Raw genomic sequence first — 21,145 nt, 5'->3', positions numbered from 1 at the left:
AAACATCGTCAGGAAAAAAAGATGAATTTTGCCCCATGCAGTGAAGATAATAAAAATCACTAACACTGTCATGAATGGGCTTTGGATCTAGTCATAAATTATCAGAGTCTAACTAGGAATTGTTGCATTATGTAATTCTATGGCATTGTTTGTCTATGCCTCCGGTTCTCAGCATCTGTAATGTGCTTGGTCAGAGCAAAAGAGACTGAACTAGATATCATATTCCGGCTTTCACTAGTAATCACTTTGCAAAATGGTTAAGGAACAGCATTTACATGGTTCCAAAACTGATTTTGCTAAATTCTGAACTGGAAAACACATTGACAATAGAAAAAGGCTGAGTACTGGAAATAGCATAAGGCATGTTTTAATAACAAGAAAAATTTTATCACGATTTAAGATCTGCAGCTGGAAGAAGTGAAATACAAGCATATGATCTCACATTTTACAGAATATATAAAAAAGGACAGTCATTCAGTTCTTATCAGGTGTTACACTAGTATAAAAATAATTGATCACTGCCTGAACCAGACACACACCTGATCTGACAATCAAATCCCTTCAGGATAGATATTAATAAGAAACATTTGTTCACATTCTAAGTTGTTCTGCTCACATTTAGGTGCTTTCAGCTCAGCTAAAACAATTCTAGCAGTTCTATATGGAGAAAGTAGAATGTTGGCTAGCTCCCAGATGAGAGGGATGTCTGTGCTGCCTTGTGTGAGCCAAGATCTCTGCTATCTGAATACCTTGTCTGTATTCCAGGGCTTCAAATAAACCTTATCACCATCCACTTGCCATTCCACAGAAAGGTCATTACTTTTTTTGCCACAAGATTGGTATTATTGTTCATGATACCTTTAACATAGCCCATTAATTGTTACTAACTGCACTTCCCTCAAGTTATCCAAGGTTTTAACTTGCTGCCAGTCAGAACACCACTGATGTCTACTTGGGATATGAGAGAGAGTTGGTGTGAACAAATACTGACTTCTCCATAATGTCTTCTGGTTACACCTGAGAATCAGTGAGGCTGAAGAGGCTGTAATTTACCCTCTATAGAGGCAGTCCTAAAAGCATCAAGACACTTTGTGTGACTACATAAAACTGTGTCATGTTTATCCGTATGAGTAACATTACTACTATAAGCTATAATGAAGCATCAACAGAATGAGACCAAACAAAACTAGACATTGTTCTGATTCTGTGGGCATGGTCTGGATTAATTCAGAGCTTTCCTACCCTTCTGCCCTCTTCTCCTGTCTATCCTAATCCTACAGAGCTACTGCTGGTGGTATATTTACAAACTTTGATGTATTCAGTTCATCTTTTATCCGTCTTCTGTTCCTCACACCAATGAAAAACTCAGGTAATCACCTATCTTCTACTGACAGATGAAAGTCCCTTACATAAAAAGCACAAGTTATCAACACGTGTTTGACATAAAAGGACAGGGATGCTACTTCCAATCTGAAACTGTCAGTGTGTACACAACTCTCTTCTGTCCCTCATTTCCAGTATGTCAGGAGACAGTCTACAGGTCTAACTGCATGCAATTTCTATGCAATTCAATTTTCTGGATTGGGCTGTAGCTGCATATTGAATTATTTAGTAACTTACCCACAAGTGACTCTATAACTACCCTGTATGAAGTAGCATGTCTGTGAAGCTGCCACTGAGCACACAGACTAGTCATGCGGACTTGGTAGGAATCCAGGTTTGTCACACCCAGAAACACTGAAAATTAAATATCAAAAAAATAGTTTTACATCTCTAATAAGACATACAAGAAAAAAAATAGACAAAATATTTACAGTGAAACCAGTGCCAATTCATTTTTAACAAATAATTTCCATAGTTGCTTAAAAAACATCAAGAAAAGCTAAAGCAAGAATTTAAAAAATAAGTGAACCTTTAAAACAAAAGTTTAGAGCTGTAGGCAATTTACTTAAGACTAAATAATGAACGCTGCTAAAAAGTTCAGTTATTACAGTAAGTATAAAATTATCATAGTAACACCAGCATTTCTGTCAAAATTGAATTTAAAACTGAGCTTTAGCTATATAAAGAGCAAATAATCTTTTATATATATGGAGCTAGAAATATTACACTAAATAGACTTTTAATTAAGAAAATTTACATCTACTACTAAGCAAATATATTTTTGGCTGTTGAATAATATCTGCTTTATGATTCCTGTCTTGCTAATGTCCAGCAGATCACTTTAAAGCCTGGTATAGTCTCAAAGAAAGAGAGAATTTCATTTCAGGAAATCAGTTTGCACATAACTGAGAAAGTCTTCCACATGAAAATTTATTCAGGGAGCTGCAGAAAGCCATAGTTGTAAGGAAAGCTGGTCTGTAGAGACCTGAACAGCATGAAATCATTCTTACAGGTTTTGGCCACGCCTGTTAGGGCATCACTGAAGCCTGTTGAGTATGAAGCAAATACTTTAACACTGTACTCTGTTCCACTGAAGAGATTTAGAATGAGAATAGTATTAATATCATCTCCTACAAAGGTCTCCAATGCAGGACCAGGAGCTGCAAAAAATGAAATAAATCAGAAAAAATTACACGTGTTCCTAAAGTTACTGCTATATTTTGCTGGGGTTTTTTGGGGTTGGATTTTTATTTTAACCATACACAAATACAAAGACATACTCCTCAATCTTGCATGGATAGAAGACATAACACACTTGGGAAATTCAGCAGTGGGATTCATTAAGGCAGAGCTAGACACTGGCATCTGTTAAGACCCTTTTGTTCTGCTTCAGTGACTTACTACTGCTCTAAATAGGCAGCCAAATATCTCCCCAGTTTGATTGTGTGCCAGGACCAACAGGGGGGACAGCGGATGCCAGCCAGCACTACAGTCCCTCAGGGCTGCTTATACAACAGCATCATTTAATACTGTGCAAAAATGATAATGAAAATAGAAAAGAATGAAACTTCCCCAAATCAGAACAGCAAACAGCTCCTTCATCACCTCCCCTAGTTGTTCTGGATACATATCAGAAACCGGGCAGCAGTATTGTCTTTGGACAGTATTTTAGTCCCTTAACAGTCACACATCTGTGATTTGCTGTCAATAGAGGACCCTGTTTTTCTAAAGAAATTTGAAAGATTCTGGATGTCTTGTCTGCTACAATGTACAGGTGGGCAAAGGATGCAGCACTCACAAAATGGACAACGAATAAAATGTCAAGTGTCTGAGAAGAAATGAAAACCTTGTGTTGTGAGGGGAAGGAAGTTGAGTAGGAGAATACAGAAGACAGGAATATGAAGAAAGCAAATGTAGTCTCTGAAACAGAGTCATGGTAAAATGATGTAAAAACACAGACTGAAAGAGCTGGAATTAATCAGCTTTAGGATGGGAAGTCTAAGGGGAAATCTGCTGCTGCCTATAGCTCCTCATGCAAGGTGGTAGAGAAGATCAAGACAGAATGTCTTCTGAGGCAAACAGGAAAATGTAGGAGAGAAAAGACAAATTTTGTAACATGGGAAATTTTTATTATATATTAGCAAAGATACTTCCAGTGACAGTAGTCAAAAACTGGAAGAGATTCGTAGAGCAGTTTTAAAATCTCCATCCTCAGAGATACTATAAACTTGACTAGATAGGGTCCAGCAAAACCTGTTTCAAGCTGGTCCTGTTTTGTTCAGGGAGTTGGACCAGATGATCTCCAGAGATCCTCTCAAACTTGCATCATTCTGTGATTATGAAACTTTCATATTCAAAAATGAGACACCAAAGTTAACACTTTCAAGGCTGTAACTGCAACTGATAAATTTAAGAACAAAATTGAGCAAAAGATGATGTCCACTCAGAAGTGATCACAGAAAAATTAGTCTAAAAACTCACTGTTGACAGGTTTGTAGACAACCCTGTAACCCATTGTTGCTGATGGTGGGGCATCCCAGCTGATACGTAATCTGTTGTACCACTCATCTGAGACACGTAAGTTCCTAGGAGCAGACAGGGGCACTAAAAGGAAACCAAACTGGGTTTTTACAAGTTTATCTCATACAAGCTCATACAGAAAAATCAAGATATGCAAATAAAAAGACTGTGATACCCAGTACTCTCAGATTTACAGGTAAAACTACTAGGATGAAACCCTTAATCAAATTCATCCTTTGCATTACTCAGTGGATTAACTACAAACTTTGATGAACAAACAATGAATATTTGAATTAATTCCAAACTTTGTCCCTACATTTTTTTAAAAAAAACTTTTGTTTCCTAAAACTGCAAAATAACTTAGAGATAATTATACATTGTATAGTTTCTTCCAATACAAGTGCACTAAAGTTTTTAATGTACAAATCATGCTCTTTTGAACACTTAATCCTGTAGAATGGAATCAAAGGGATTATTTACAAGTGATTTAAGTCTCTGCATAAATAGCACTTCAATTAAGACAAATTATGTAAATTAGGAGAATAATTAAATAAAATTATACTATCATGACTACAAGTGCACAATGAAAGGATTTTTTACAACATACAGTAGAGAAAAAGCTTAAGCTACAGATGAGTAACCTTTTGGTACTTGGTCAGAACTCTGGAGATAATGCAATCACTTTTATAAAAAGTTCAGCAGCATTTCTAATGACCCTTAGAAAGTAATGATCTCACACAAAAGAAAATCTAACAGTACAATGGGTGGTTTGATAGCATCTCATCAGGCTTTGTTTACTTTACTTCCTGTATTAGTTGGCTTGCCCTTGGTGGGCTAGTTATCAAGGATTTACCAGCTTTATAACTGAACAAGTTTCTGCAAACTCAGAGTATTTGAATATAAAATACAGCTTGTCAGTTAGGAGAAACCCATTGTTTATAAATCAATCAACTGAGATTAATTTAAAGTTCAGGTCATATAAGTAATGCAAAATAAGCCCCCATTTATACTAAAGTACATTCCTACAGCCAAGGAAAAAGGGCCACAAGAGTAAGTCTTTATTCATGCATATCCTGGCCAAAGACAGGCGGAAAGTTTGTACTTACAGGTTTTTCCAGGAGCTGAGATACTGACTCCTTCCCCATCAGAATAGATGGGGGTTATTGTAACTTTGTATTCTGTATCAGACAGCAGAGGGTGAAGTACAAGAGTGTTTTGTCTGCCGGGCACCATTACCTGGAGGGTCAGAAAACAGAGAAACAATCAAGCTTAATGACTAGAGCCAAACCATTTTATCTTACATAGTCAGTGACAACACATTCCACCGGCATTGCTGTATACCTTGCATTTTCAAATACTATTGATGCTCTGCAGTAAAATAAAATCACTACATTATCCACCCTTTTAACAGATCTACTGTTATACCAAAGCAAAATAAAGGAATTGTTCTTATGGTATAACACCGATTTATATTAAACCTATAAGCCGCTGCAGCTCCATAAACCACTGGTAATGTTTGGACCGTGAGTATTTTAACTATTTTACTGTACAGACAAAATATATACTCTTGTTGTACTCATTCTAGACATTTTTAGATTTTCTGAAGCTCATTAATAAAGGTTGATTGTTTTATTCTTTGGAGACAACAAATCCTCCTTCCCTGGGAGGAAGGAAAATCAATTTATGAGATCGGGAAGCATTGAAGTGAGCAAGCAGGAATAAAACATGTTTGTCTTGTCTGCATCTAGTCTGGAGACAAGCAAATGAAGGTAGCTATTTAGGACAGGAAGTAGGATTACATCCCACAAATCCCACAGGATCCCAAACTGCCATGAAACATGGGAGATCTGCAAGAGAAGTCCAACCAGGCAACCTGGTAGTAGAGCAGCTGTAGAAATTCCTCTGGGCAGTTTTGGTTCCAGAGTATGTTTCAACCTGCTGAATTAAGCACAATGAAAGGTTTCCCTATATGCAGCTAGATCTAAAACTCTTCAATAGATTGCTGTATTTTAGCCAGAGCCTCAAAAACCAATATCACAACAGTGGTGGTAGGAGTGCCAAGCAAAGCCTTGCAATCACTTAACTTGCCAGTAAAATTTAATCTCAGAGAGCTTCCAAAGCCAGTATGGGAGCCACTTACAGCACATGGTGTGGGCATGGTAAAAAAGAGAAGCTAGTCCTATGTTTCCTGTGCAGAGACCTGTGCTCTGAAGTGATGCTGTTGGAAGCAAGTCCCACCAAAGTCACATTTTGGACATTCCCTGGCTCATGTCCATTGTGTGATATTACCTATCACCTATCACCTGAGCCAGCAACTACACATACTTGGCAAGAAGTTGAGAGAAGCATAAGCCCTTTAAACTCACAGGCGAAAAGCAGAAAGTCCATAAAAGTGTTTTGTTGTTTCAAAGAAGACTGATGCATGTGATGATGGCAAAGTTTTGAAGCATAGGCTCAAGAAAGTCTCACCAGTTTTAGCACTCCAGGATATATTCAAACTACTTCTAGTTTTGGCAAGTGATACAAAGAAGGAAACTTATCTAGTGCACCCAGGTGTTGAGACTTGTCAAAGTGCTTCATTCTTTGATCAAAACTGGACTTAAACCATTAATAAATGTTCATGAAAGATTTCCATGTTCCTCTTCCATACACATACATTCAAAACACACAAACTAAGTTTCTGAAAAAATCCAACCAATTTTTTGAGTTTTTTAGGATAGGGGATGCAAGCATTGAGAACTCTCTCCTCATCACATGTGCATAATCTTCTACAGACCACTACAGTTTTCAGCAGTGAAAAACATTTTTGGCTTTAAAGAAGAGAAAAAATGTGATCTTTGCAGCATGTACAGCACACCCAAGAACACATGCAATTTAGAGCTTGACCCTTCTGTATTCTATTACATTTTCTAGTCCCTGATTTTCAGCCAATTGCATCAAGAATTATACAGCTTATTAATATTTTTATGGAAAGGGAGGAATAACTGAAACTTATATCACTGAAATTAGAGCCAAAAAACTTAAGCATTCACCAGAGAACTGTCACGCTATAGTACATGTAAGCCCAAATTGCACAAAACTTTTGGGTTCTGCCTAAAAATGTACTTAAGTAAATAAACACTCCCTAAAATTGAATATCTGTGTTGTTTTATTGACATCTGTTGTGCACCTCTCAGGTACCTGACGCCACATGATAAAGTACATTCCTTCCATTAAAATGTGCTTAATTCTAAGTATAATCTTACACAATTCTTTTTTCAGCGAAGTATTTATGCACGTGATTAATTTCAAAGATGAAACGTGGTTAATCTGTTTGTTGAATTGTGACCAAAGATAATAAGGCTTGAGAGCGTACTTAAAATTAAATAATTCATGGAAATAGAGCCAAGATATGTACCTAATCATACAGTTTTATAATTTTCTTTAATGAGCTTTTTGAGTCAGCTCTAATATCCTTCTGATAGACACAATTTTAATATTTTTCCTACAGTTTTAATTTCATTTTAATATAATAGTCATTAAATACTAAAGCAGAATGACATTTATACCATCCAACTGAACTAGAGAGCTGAAACAGTAAATCTGGGATCTGAATTTCAGAAAATTTGGGTTCTTCTCAGAAGAATAGTACAGTTTGTACCATTATGCTGTGCAAGTTTTCCACTCTATTATATACTATACTAACATATAGTTGGGGCAAGTTCATAAAGCATGTTTCCTAATCCAAAAGACACCCTTACACTGGAAATTCATTTTCAAGTTATAATTGAAAGAGATTGTTAAAAAGTAAGTTTCCAGCAGGGTCTCATAAAAGTTGAACAAAACTAAAATGGAAAAAGACAGATTCATATTTTCCTAGAAAAAATATATTCAACTCCTCTTAATATTTTTTATTGAAATATTCTGATATAGGGCTAAAAAGTCAGCTGCTAGAAATCAAAAAGAAAACCCACATTTTTAATATGGGTTTTGCCCTATGAAAAGAAGTGAGTCAAGTGGCAGACACAGAAGGAGAATGATAGGGAATATTTTTGCATTCTGAGCTATTTACTAAAAAAATAACCTTGAAATACAATTTAATCTTTTAAATGTACCTACATGAAGACATCCAAAAATTTTATAACAGATTTTGTGGAAACCAAGCACTGTAATACTAAGTTTTCACCGACTTAAAAAAAAATTAAAAAGGCACTTGGCTTCACTGACTTCTGAAAGTATATCAAAATTTGTGAAATCTTAAAATAATGGAGCTTGGGCTTCTTATTTTGGGGGGGAAGGGTGTTTGTTTTGGTTTGTTTGCTATATGCTTGAAAGACTTCATGCAGTACTTTTCATTCTTTCAAGTATTTTCCAAAATCTTGATGGCCAGATATTTTTCTGTGTAGGACAACTTTAATTTTGATCATCACATGGTATTGGAAAATGCCAAATATTCTCAGGCACTTAGATTAAGAAGTGCTGTCCTTATTGTGACAGGTTAATGAGAAGTATGAAAACTCTATATTTGAACTTTATTTACATTACTTTAGCATAACATGAGGGGAGGGGAGGGGAGGGGAGGGGAGGGGAGGGGAGGGGAGGGGAGAGGAGAAGAGGAAGAGGAAGAGGAAGAGGAAGAGGAAGAGGAAGAGGAAGAGGAAGAGGAAGAGGAAGAGAAGAGAAGAGAGAAGAGAAGAATTGCTGAAGGAAAACAAAAATTGCTTAAGACTGTCCTGTACAAACATTTAAGTGTCATTAAAACACAATCTCAAGATAGAAAAATGCCTAGGAGTAAATTAAAGTTAAATTAAAAATAAAAACCCCAACTTGTATGAATTAAAAAATACAGGAAAAAGAGGTCAGCCAGCTCCTCTTTTAACTGTGAGCTCATTAAACATCTGTGTGACTGGGCCTTGATCTTACATTTCTCTGCTGTTGCCTGCAGTGCCACAGGTGCTGTACGATTAGAACTTTGAAGTTCAAGCTCACAGTAATACCAAGTACAGATCCTTTACTAATTGCAACAAAACTGTCATATAAGAAGATATCATGTCTTAGCAACTATTAAATAAGCTTATGAAGGCAATTACAAAATCCATACAGACCATTCTTACCGCTTCCTCAGCACGGTCACCTTCTGCAGTGAGATAGGTCACTCTGAACTGCTGAACACTGTAGTCTGAAATGTCCCACGTCACCCTCAGACTTGAGGTTGTTTCATCATCTATGACAAGGTTTCTGACTCCTGTTCGAAAAACTAAATCCAGAAATATTTATTCAGTATTTTCTCAATTATTGTTTTTAGATTTAATATAATTTTTATATTGTGCTGATTATCACCAAGCAGCTGCAAGCTCTACTGAAATCATGGTGGCTCTGAAGATCCATAGTGGGGCAAAACCATATAGTTCAGTCATATTTGGGCTTAATAATATAAAAACTCCAAGCACTTATTAAAATAAGAGTCATCCTATACTTCCATTAACATATATTATCCCATCTGCTTTGTTTATCTGCTCATCTTACGGAGCTTTAAAATAATCCAAGCTAGAATGTTACAGAAGAGAAATAATCCAGAAATACTGCTCCTTCAAAGTCAATTGTCTAATTACAGGGAAAAGAAAGAGAACACTCAAAACTAAACAAAATTCTGAAGAGTTTCCAAGCTCAAATTTATAAAGGGAAAGAGAAATGGTAGGGGAATTTTCCAAAGTAGTCTCTGTACTCCTAAGTAATACCACTGGTACCATTCAGAGTCCCTACCCTGTGTAAGGGGTTGGCTCCTCACCCATGCATGGCTCATGCAGGAGGTTGGCCACACGCAGAACAGGGGTGCAGAACAGGACAGTGTGAACCTTATAGCAGTGATGTGCCTCCCCTTCAGGAACATCAGCTCCTCAGCAGCATCACAGCTCTGCCCCCAACCCTAGAGGTGCCTGTGGGGAGCCTTAGTGCTTTGCACTCAGCATTTCAGCTGCTGGCATTTGCTCTGCTTACCTGCTGTGGTGGGCTCGGAGGTTGAGACACTGGTGGTAGTCACCGCAGTAGGTACCGTGGTAGCACTTGCAGCTGAAAAACAGGGCTCAGCTCACTAACAGCTCGACAAAACATGGAAGTCACAGTATTTTTCTTGTATTTCTAACTATGACAATGACACTATGTGCTGACACCTACAAGTATCCCACACACTTCAGACATTTCAGAGCCTACAAGGGAATTATTCATTTAGTTTACTTTAGGCACATATATTTGCAGGATTAGCACTTAGATGTGCAGATAAAACAATTATAAACTGTGTAATCAAATAAGAATGCATATATTTTCACAGATTTCTGGCTGAACTATGCACAATAGACTTCCACTTTGACCATTTGTTAAGGTTGTCAGATTAATTAAATTGAAAGTTTTTTAGGGGTGTTTTACTTCTGTCCAAGTAAAAAACACAAAGTACACTCAGCAACATTGGGAATTATTAGCATGATTTGGATGGGTATGGGCTTCTTGTCTTAACAGAAGAATTAGAATTAAGACTGCAGTTAAATTACTAAAAAAAAAAAAAATTTAGAATTTATACCTAAGAAATACAGTTGTTTACTTATCCAATTCATATCTATAAAAAGAGAATAGAGCAATCTTCCTGAAATACAGGGTAGTGTTTTGATAATAAACTATGAAACAAGCTGGACATGATTATCAAGTTTTATATTTGTTACTTTCATGTCAGTTTCACAGGAAGCCTGTGTAAGACTTTTGGACCATTATTTCAGACAAGAGTGAGTTCACCTCTAGTGAGTATAAATTACATAAATAAGAAAAGGATATATTGAAAATGCCAAACAAATGAAATTCCTGTAAATTATTTCCTTTAAAACATTTAACACACATCCCTTCCAAAATCTGATATATCTTCTCATAAGGAATCCCGTTCAAAGACTAAATATTAAAATGCAGGATGGAGCACATCTACCCAGATCCAGAGGTTATTAATACCACAGCTCAGATAGGGAGCCAAATCAGTATTTCAATTCAATACCATCTACCACATAATTAAGTAAGAAAAGCAAAAGCTAGTCAGTGAATCCCTGGTGCTAAACCACCATGTTCTTCAATATTATAGCTACCCAAGAATGAACTGTGTTTATATATGTATAAAATTTAAATCACTTAAACGTTTTTAAAAATTACAATCAAGAGTTTGTCTTACATGTAGCTCCAAGAATAGCAACAACTTCGCTTTCACTTTCATCATCAAAAACTGCCAGCAGAGAAACTTCATATTCTGTGTCGGGCAACAGACCCTCTATAACATGACTGTCTGCATCTCCATTTATGACAACCTAAGTTACACAGCAAGATTGAAGAATATCAGTTCTGCATCTCATTATTTTACATGAATTGACTGAAATGAAAGAAGGAAAATCGATTCTCCTTTAAAATAAATGAAATCTACACTCAGATCTGCCCAAAAATTTATTAATATCCCAGAGTACCTCTGGAAAAAACACTTAATAATATTTAAAATGTGTAGTATTATGCTTTCACCCACAACTAATTAATTGCTAAAGCTGACCATATGCTTTTTTTTTTTTTGAAAAATCACTACAATTCAAAACATTTATCAATAAGAACAGCATAACAGGATAGATTAACTTCCATTCATATTTCTGCCATTCAAACATTGTTATGACAAATGTAATCAGTATCTCCCCTGCCTTATAAAAGGCTGTTTCAATAACAAAACTGTAATCTCAGTTATGGTTCCACACTTCTGAATGCAACTTGGAAGAACACCTGCTTCAGACTTGAGGATTAGGAGAGATGTGCTGATGATTAGTTTGCTATATGGTGTGAACTTTTAAATAATAATTCTCCTCATTTCTAGTTATGACAGCAGCAGAAGACTGACATGTGCAATGTGAACTGTAAGCAGGTTTCACTTCAGATTCTTGTGTCTTTCATTTATTTTATTGGAAGGGATCACCAAATGGCGAGGAGCTGGAATGAAAGGGACTAAAACAGGAGATACAGGAGCCTGAGCAGTAATACTGGTGAAATGGGCTGAGCAGTTTTGGGAATTGTTTTCAGGTTACACAGGCAGACACTACAATAAAACAACCTTTCTCTAGGTTAACCCTGACAAGTTTTTAAAGGTGGCCACTGTATACACAACATCAAAGTTAGACTTATAATGGAAATCAAACAATAAATATGTCCTGCATAAAATCTGCCACAGAAGTTCACAGAAACAGTGAATCACACTTCATTCTTTTAACTACCACAGGAGATTTCCTGAGTTGGTCTTGGGAAAAAGGGACCCATAACACCATCACAGACCTTCTGAACTCAAATACAAAAAACAAAAGCAGAAAGAAATGAACTGGGGCCCTGTCTTCTACAGCTATCAAGTAATGAATCAGGCATCCCATGCTGCACACTTTCTGGCACAGAGTTTCTTGGGAAAATTTCAGGAACAAGCTTTGAGTGAATCTAGCTGTGTTCTAAGTAGATACATGTAATGCCTTCCTTTTCAATTCCCCAGTGCCTCTAGCTGTGTATCAAATCATTATAAAATATCTATGCATAATTACTGTTTTACAAGTAACTTTGGCATACTTTCTGAAGCATCACTTCCTTTACCCACCCCTCCCTGCTAATGTAGCCTACAAAAAAACAACACAAAGTGCTGAACTTTCAAGTGAGCAAGACAAATAGCAGCAACAAGCACACAACAGCATGCATTCTCTACTGTAACCTAGAAATAAAAGGTCACTCTTAAATTTATTCTGGCTTTTTAGTGCTAGCACCCAACTGAATGCTCCTCACCCATCAGCAGAGTGGGTGAAGTGAGATGAGAGGTGTGTAATTAACCACCGTCCCCTGACCCCACTCAGCTAATTGGTAAGTTGGGTCTTGGGAGAAAGAGAGAGGGAGTGCATGTCCTTTGTCTGCATGACTGATCACTTAGCTGGGAAAGAAGCTTAGAGAAGCAACAGCCTGGAGGTATTGTGCTATCCTAGGCCTGACCCCATTAGGGAGGTCATGCAAGGAGAACAAGAAAGCAGCTCAGGCATTTTTAATATTTCAACATTCTAAAATATTAGAGCCTCCAGCAGTTCTTAGGGAATAAAATGAACAAGTAGAACTTTAGCAGTTCAAATATCTCTTGATAATTTATTCTCACACTGAAAGAATACAGATACCTCAAATCTCACTTTAAAAAGTGGCTTAAAGACTTTCACTGGCAGCTACTCACTGGAACCTAAATAGAAACAAATCAGTTCATCTACTAGAGAAGAAACTGCTAGTGGACGACCTGTGTCCACTCACTCATCTGCCAACTCCTTCTTTTCCCTGCTCACTCATCTAATTTCTCTCTTTCTTGCATGACTACCTCTCACTAGGTGAATGGGAGAAAAAGAATCAGGCTAAGCTAAATTTACAGAAAAAATGACACATAACCTAAGCTAAAATGACTACTTTCTGCCCTAATGGATGACTAAACGATGCATGAAACCTAGGGCCAGGTGGGAAATGTCATCTTTCCCCCTGAGTTCTGTACCCAGATAAACAGCTTGCAGATGTGGCCTCCCCACACACTGCTGATGCCAAGAGAGCAGGATATTTGTGAGTCTCTAAAGACTAAATACAAAAGAAGCCAAAATAATGAGTTAATAAAGAAAAAGAAGAAATGAGACAGACTATGAAAATTTGGGAAAGGAGAGAAAGTGTCTGTCTTTCTACTTCCAAAAAGAAAATTAAAAAGGAAAAGCTAAAGGGATGAAAAATAATTTTAAAATTTAGACTGATGGAAAGGGTACTGTGGACAAGACGTACTTGGGGTTAATGCAGAAAATACAGCATGAGGGGGAAAAAAGAGAAAGAAACATAAAGAGGAATAGATGAACAATTTAATAAATTTACTATGTGTACATATTTTCCCTTTGTAATGTTACATAAATAAAGCTTCAGAAGCAATTTTGCTGTGGCCAGCACTTTAGATAAATTTGGAGCTTTACGTGAGGATATCACTACTCTGGCTCAGCTACCAGCATCATTTTCACATCAAAGTAAAGAACATGAACCTCTAAAAACTGAAGTGGCCCCAAACAACAGTGCTAGTTCTATGGCTGTTGGCACATTACAGATTAGAGTAATTTTTCACAAAATATCTCTTCTTTCCTCACTTTCTCTTAAAAAAAACCCTAGAATATTTGTTTAATTTTTGTTTAGAGAGCTTTGCAGTGGGACAGATTTATCTGTGAGTCAATTTGCCATATTTAATTAACAGAAGTTGCAGCATAAGTGTCCTGAGAATGGAATTCTCTCTTCCTTTTCACCACCTCAGAATGTCAAGGCAACCTACCTCCTCAGATTCTCCCCCATCCAAAGGAATCCATGCCAATCTGTAAAAAGCAATATCTGATGAGGTGGGCTTCCAGCTGACCCTGAAACTATCTGTTGATGATTCATCAATTTCCAAATGCTGGGGAGCTGGAACTCTTTCTGGAAAATATTACACACAAGAAAACTGAGAGTGAATTATCCTCTGAGACTTCCATAGATGGCAAGATTAGGCACATACATTTTACTTGCAGTTTGCTAAAAGAGTATAACATGGGAGGTAGAAAACAAAGGCACTACAGAATTCTTTGCCCACTTATTTGTTCTTAGGAAAGTAGTTTTGTAGTTCAAGGAGGGGAGTTCCTCTTTATTCTAACTGGACAGGCCTCCTTGTCCTCTCTCCACTGAAGGAGCTGCATGCAACCCTAAGTCCATCTCCTTTGCTGAGAGCTCTGTGCACCAGGCTCTTTTCTTGTACCTCAAAGCAAAGTCCCAATCTCTGCCCTTTTCAGACTCTGCGCTTCCATTTTCACTTTGCATGTGTCACCCTCTTGGTCCATACATGTATGTTCTCCCTTCCTCTTCCACCTCACCTTTCTCTTTCCTCCCTTCCCTTCCTTCTCTTCCCATTGTTATGTTGGAAAGCATTAATATGTGTCATCAGCCATTTGTTTAATGCAGAAATACAGTTACAGAAACTATAACTGTATTAAACAATCTACAGGAACTTTGAATGCCTTATATTTTCTCCTTTTGATGTAGTTCCTCTATACATATGTAAGGTTCTACCCCCTAGAGCCTGGATAGTTCACTGGTTAAATGTACGATTCAAAACTCATCACACTTCATCTGGAGATAAAAATGCCATCATACTGAAAAATTCTTCAGAAAGCTGTGGAGATGTTTTCATGATGTCAAGAGATTACTCATGTGAGTAAAGAGGCAATTGGCCCCACAGTAAGGAAGCAAAGAAGCCAAAAACACCAATGAAAATAACAGAAAGCATTCCATATATCTGAATTCACACCCAGAGACATTTGCTGTAACTAATCTTACTTTCCAGTACTGTAAGAGAGTATAAAATTTCTTCTTGGAAAGCCTTCAGAAGTTCAGCAGTACTTACTTGTGGTAAAGCTGCCAGTAAGGGGTTCAGATTGTCCCTCCTCATACAGGGAGAAAATAGCAACAGTATACTCTGTAAGGGGTGCCAAACTTTTCAGAGTATGGGTTGAAACACGACCAACTTCAACCTAGAGAAAACATGATTTGCAGTAGATATTGACCATACAGTACATTATCAGTGTCTGAAATTCTTCTGGGTACTAATGATACAGAAAGAGAATGTCAAGCAATTAGTAGAGAAATTTGGTGAAACTACCAACAAATATAGACTCAGGTCCATAAAAGCCGACAAAATCAGTTAAAATAGACAAACTACAAAAGAGGAGAATTTTGCACTTATGGCAAACCATGGAAAAGGAGAATTCAGCCATGGTAAGCCCAACTCTCCAGCTAACATCAGCACTGCATGTTCAGGAACCCAGAAGAGGAAGGAGATTTTTGGGCTATTAAATCCAGCCTCTTATCATGGACAATCACTGCATAAAACCATCATGTTTAACATTTGTTTCGTCTGTTCTCTCTCCAGGCTGCAGTTAAGTGACTTTGCCAGGGACATAAAACTCAAAGATGTATAAACAGTTTATCAGTCCAGCTGTTCAGTGCCACATTAACTCAGCACCACAGGGAAAATGCTACCAGCGCAGAGCAAACAAAAACATGCCACCTGTTCTTTGAACAGACATAAAGGAAAAGGGAACTGAACATTCACTCACATTACATTCCGACAACAAGCCTGAGATGTTCAAATACCACTGTGGTCAGTACAGTCAGGCATATTATCTATACTAAGAGTAATCAATAGGAAGAAGTCAAACTATTTCTAATTTAAATTTTAAGGGGCCTAGCAGAAAGAAACAAAACATTGAACAGGTATGCTCCCTTCTAAAGCTGGGAACAGTTTCTTCAGGTTCAATACAAATATTCCACTTTATACAGATGAAAGGCCAGGTATGTTACCGAAGAAATGTAATTACAGATAACTACTATTAAAGACTTCTTTTTATTGAGGGCCAAGTTATCCATGACAACTTGTTTCCTAAGGGATCTGGACTGTTTTAATAATCAAACTCACTTATTGCAATTGGGGTTTTTTTAAAATCTGTATTTTTTTAAATTTCTGTATTAATATTTGTATGAATCATTCCATCACATTTTGCATTCTATCACGGAATTTATGCTGCTAAAAGGTATTATAAAGCACCCTTAGTAACAAGGCAGAACTAAATATTGCAAATTATTAAATATAAGAGTCTAAGTTAGAATATCTTGGTATTGCCTTAGAACTTTGTTCAAGCCAAATCCTGTTTCTAGGAAGAGAGTTCTCAATACATAATTAAAGCAAATTGTTGCAAAAATGTGGCAGCCTTCAGAGTCTTTTTGAATGAGCTTGAGTCCATGATACGTGATACATCAAAAGTTTTATTATCTTAACTGAAACAATAAATATTTCCATACTACAGTATATTACACTATACATTTAGTCAAGATCCTGGTCCTAGCAAACCACTGTTCCCTTGAGCTGTCTCCTTCAGTTTACGTGCCCCAGACTGTTCAGAGTACTGTCCTCCACATACACGCACATCCAATATTAAGGAAACTCTTATTTTATTTTATTATTTACACCAATTTTAAGAATTCTCTCACAAATCTTTTGTTAGAGCTTGCACAGTAGCTTTTGTTTATAAACATTACCCCTAATAATTACAGAAGCTTGGGGAGGTTTGAGATGGCAAAAGTGGTACTAATAATTTACCTCATTGGTTTCTGTTCCGTCTGTTTTAACGTACATGATGCGATAGCCATTTACATTTTTGGAAGCAGGATCCCATGTTAGCTTAGCACTATTGTGCCCAACATCAAAAAATTTCAAGTTTGCTGGTGGACTTAGAGGCACTTGAAAAGAAAAGAGAGAAAACCATGAAAGTGATCCCAGGTTTTAGCTGTGAAATTTTTCATGTCTTAAAAGTAAATAGTATAATTTTCCACTCAAAAATTTATATCATCAGTATTTCTATTCAAAGACCTACATCAATGGAGCTACAAAAATACTTAAAGGCAGGTAAAAGGGCATAGCTCTTTGCTGAAACAGAACTTTCAGATTTGCTAAATGCATCTCAACTGATACTGAAAAAGAAATAAATTATGATATTGTTCATTGCAGATATCATATAAAGACATAGCCTACACAACACTTGCAATAAATTTGTGTTTGTATTTGTGTATTAATTTAAGCCAGCTAGATCTTTATCCTATATGCATTTGGTTTTCACATGTATCCCAGCCAAAATACTTCATGAGAGTAGAATTTTGGCAAAAACCTTTCTGAATCCTAAAAGACCCTGACATAAGGGTAAATTTGTCCAAAAAGCATAACTAGCTTAGAAGATCTCCAAAGATGCTAATTTTTTACCTCTGTCTAACCTTTCTGTTTGGAAACCTAAGCTGTTTCCCAACAACAACCCCAGCTAAAGCTGTACTTTTATGCTATATATTCCTTGACTGTCAAGAGCTGAAGGAAAATGAGGTCATGCAGGAGACAGTCTCAGATTACATCCACTTCTGTCACACCACAGAAAGCAATTTGTTCTGTCTGTTACTCTCAGCAGTAGGTTCTGTATTAGTCCAACATCTGCTACTTTCCTCTGAATTATAAAACCTTTCTCTATCCATCCTGCCCTCACACACACACTCCTCACCAGTCCACGTGGACAGATAAATATCAGCACTTCAGAAGCTGCTTCCCTCACACAATAGCACATGGGAAAAAGCAAAGATTTTAAAGGCCTCATATATTACATGAGGTCTTTAGCCAGGCCATTTATCAATCCAGACACTGCAACCAGCTTAGGAACAGTGAAGTCAACTTGGCTCTGAGAAAAGAGAAGACAGGAATACACTGGAACTGTAGTAGATGGGTTTGCCACACATTCTGGCATTCACCATATTCCTCTGAGTCTAGTGAAGGGAGTATCACGTGCTGGCTTTCCTTTCTACTTTCTGTCAGTTGTGGAATGCACTTCATTCCACCATCCAGGTCATAGAACAAAATGCATCAGTCTCAGCTCTTTCCTCTTGGAACCAACCTCCTGACAACACTGCTCTCAACCAGACAGTCCTGGTGCCAGACTTACGTGATATTTATAGGGAGTCTTGGATGAATCCCGGCCCCAAAATGAAACTACACCCTAGAATGGGATTGCAGAGCATGTCTCTGTTTGGCATATGGAAGGTTTTGCTACAGTAACCAAGATGATACAGTGTGTAGAATATTATTCGCTAAACACAGATAATCAGATACTACACCTAATACTACAGCAAATTTGGCAGATCACTCTTCAGGCAGATACATGCTCCAGGAAGAAAATACCAGATAGCCTATTCATTAATTGTAAGCCAGAAATAATCACACTGTAAGAAAAGAAAAGGAAAGGAAAAAAAATAAATAAGAGAAAGAAGCTTAAATCAGATTCTGGACAGGTAAGACATTACTGTTAAACACCCACATGATCACCAGGAGCTTTCTTCCTCCCAGACTGCCCCACTGCCTGATTCACCAAAGCCTGCTAGCAGAGGGCTTATTTGAATAGCTGCATATGACAGTATCAATCTTCTTTCATATTACAGTACTATAGACCAGAGATGGCTCCATTGTGTCATCCTAAAAATAAATGAAGGTTGCAGAGAAGTTAGGGTTTCTTTTTTATTCTGGTCTAGTAGCAGCAGTAGTGATGATGGGCTGACTAACACATGTTACAAGCTTCTGTGATCAGACAGTGTCATAAAAACCTCAGCTTGTGCCAATTTATCTGGAATCTGTTTGTGATCTTCCATCCAATGTGTTAGCCAGGTTTAGAGCTGCACGTTCTCCAAGATCATATGGTATGAAGTGAATTGAAGCTGGCACAGTCATCAACTACATAAACTACTTTTTATGAGAAATAAAAATCTGATACTGAGTAGATATTGACCAAAAGCCAGGGTGGGGGATAAGGGCACTGGGGGCCGTGCAAGATGAGGAGCAATGCATAAAGAGACAGAGAAAGGGAGGGAGAGATAAAGAGCCAAAGATTTGATTCTTTTTGTTAGGAATCTTCTACACCTGTTTCAAGTCAACAAATATGCTCAGGCTGCAGTAGTTTGCTATTGGAACTTGTCTATCTACAACCGTCCTCCTAGAGAAGACCCAGCAAACACCATTCCTAGAGCTTCTTCCACTATTGCTTCCTGACCTTACAAGGAATTGCTCTGGGGTTTCTTTTTCCTAGAATTTGCATGCCTGAACTTCTCTCACTTATTAAATGTAAGTCACTTTCACCCTGACTGGGTTACTCATGCCAGGAGCACAAATCAAGAAGATTCACTCACTTCCCCGCTGGGCGCAATAGAGATGTCACTCAGTGCAGTCCCAGAAAGGTCCCAGAAGCACAGTTGCTTATTTTCAATTCTTTTGTCTTCAAAATGCTGGAACTATTTAGAGAGCTGACATACAGTCAGTGTACAGTTTGTAGAGGACAGAATTTAGCTGGCAAAATTCTTGCTGCTTATTAAAAACACACCATCTATCACGACTGCACAGGCACTTTCCAACCCTCCATTTACCAGATGTTAGGCAGCAGGGGTTGGACAGAAATCTTCTCTTTGCTTCTTTTCTGTCTGTACTACTACTGAGCCAGAGGAATGACTCTCTCCATCTGAGCAGGCTCACATACACACCTGGTTCTCTAGCTAGAGGAGGCTAAACAGACAGTATCAATGTAAGTCCTACGTGGTGACTGTCATTCACCTTCAGCAAGTTCAGGAAACTGTCAGTAATTTCACCAAGATCAGTAGGGGCATTCATAGTATCACTACCAACAAGAGAGACAAGTTCACAATCCTGCTGCAAATTTTGTAGAAACCCTCAGCCTCTGTAAATTAAGTATCCACAGTGAGAAACTTACATAAAGAGCTTGCCCAATTGTTCAAATCAGATAATCAGATGCCTGCTCTAATAGGTGCAAAGACCATTCTGAAGTTTTATTAACACTGAAGTGAATATAGATTTGTGCTACCTACATGTAGTTTCTTGTCCTGTGAGGGGATCACTAGCTTCTTCTCCAAACATGGCATAAACTGTGACTGTATATTCTGTATTTGGCAACAGTCCATCCAGTTCGAGATCTGTTGAGGTCTCCCCAATCTTTATCTAAAATCACCATGAATAAAAAAAGATGCATTATTTCCAAATTAGCTCATAATGAGGAATAATACCAGTTAAACTCTTGAAATTAGATACATGATCAAATGTTCTGCTGAGCATTTGCGTGACACTGTGCCTGCAGTGCTTTGCCCAAGACTGAGATTTTGCATAATAATTAAAAGATTAAAACTTTCAAAAAGCCAAAAGCCAACACATAGATAAAAGGACTTTAAAAGCGACTAATCACATTAGCAATGACAAAATATGCCTCCCCAGAATGAGCAGCCTTTTCCTGTCTACATTTTGTTATTCCCATTCCCTTCTACACTTCGGTTCATCTTCAGTCACAGATCTGAAAAGCACATGAACTCACTGAGGAGTTGATTTCTAGGCACACTCAGGCTCAGATTTGTTGCTATTTGTATTTTCCTCCTCCACCTATTCATGGAGAGCCACATTAACATGGACTGTATTTATTTCTTTGGGGTAAAGCTCAGTCCTCCTGAAGCAGCCAGTTCTCAGGGAGGCCCCATTTTTAACAGAATTATGTGCTCACAGCCACTGCTTTAGCAGTGAGCACAAGTCTGTGCCGGCTTTCAGCAGCTTCATGCCGTCTTCACA

General features: G+C 37.5%; 1 protein-coding gene across 9 annotated transcripts in view; it reads right to left on the bottom strand.

Annotated features, from left to right (window-relative positions):
- Positions 1 to 21,145, bottom strand: part of COL14A1 (collagen type XIV alpha 1 chain) — a 115,208-nt gene that overhangs the window by 47,993 nt on the left and 46,070 nt on the right. For 7 of the 9 annotated variants that reach the window (XM_032132336.1, XM_032132328.1, XM_032132291.1 and 4 more), the window contains 11 exons: positions 20,401 to 20,530; positions 17,099 to 17,238; positions 15,347 to 15,473; positions 14,246 to 14,385; positions 11,087 to 11,219; positions 9,880 to 9,951; positions 8,988 to 9,139; positions 5,010 to 5,139; positions 3,865 to 3,987; positions 2,394 to 2,543; positions 1,621 to 1,737 (listed from right to left, as the gene is read on the bottom strand). In XM_032132336.1, the coding sequence (XP_031988227.1) occupies positions 1,621 to 1,737; positions 2,394 to 2,543; positions 3,865 to 3,987; positions 5,010 to 5,139; positions 8,988 to 9,139; positions 9,880 to 9,951; positions 11,087 to 11,219; positions 14,246 to 14,385; positions 15,347 to 15,473; positions 17,099 to 17,238; positions 20,401 to 20,530 (1,414 nt within the window). The remainder of the gene's footprint in view (positions 1 to 1,620; positions 1,738 to 2,393; positions 2,544 to 3,864; positions 3,988 to 5,009; positions 5,140 to 8,987; positions 9,140 to 9,879; positions 9,952 to 11,086; positions 11,220 to 14,245; positions 14,386 to 15,346; positions 15,474 to 17,098; positions 17,239 to 20,400; positions 20,531 to 21,145) is intronic. The other 2 variants (XM_032132300.1, XM_032132318.1) reach the window with 1 other exon arrangement.

Source organism: Corvus moneduloides, chromosome 1 (genome assembly GCF_009650955.1).
Source record: "Corvus moneduloides isolate bCorMon1 chromosome 1, bCorMon1.pri, whole genome shotgun sequence".
In the NCBI taxonomy this organism is placed as follows: Eukaryota; Metazoa; Chordata; class Aves; order Passeriformes; family Corvidae; genus Corvus; species Corvus moneduloides.
Note: the sequence above shows the minus strand (reverse complement) of the source record. Positions and strands in the feature narration are given on the sequence as shown.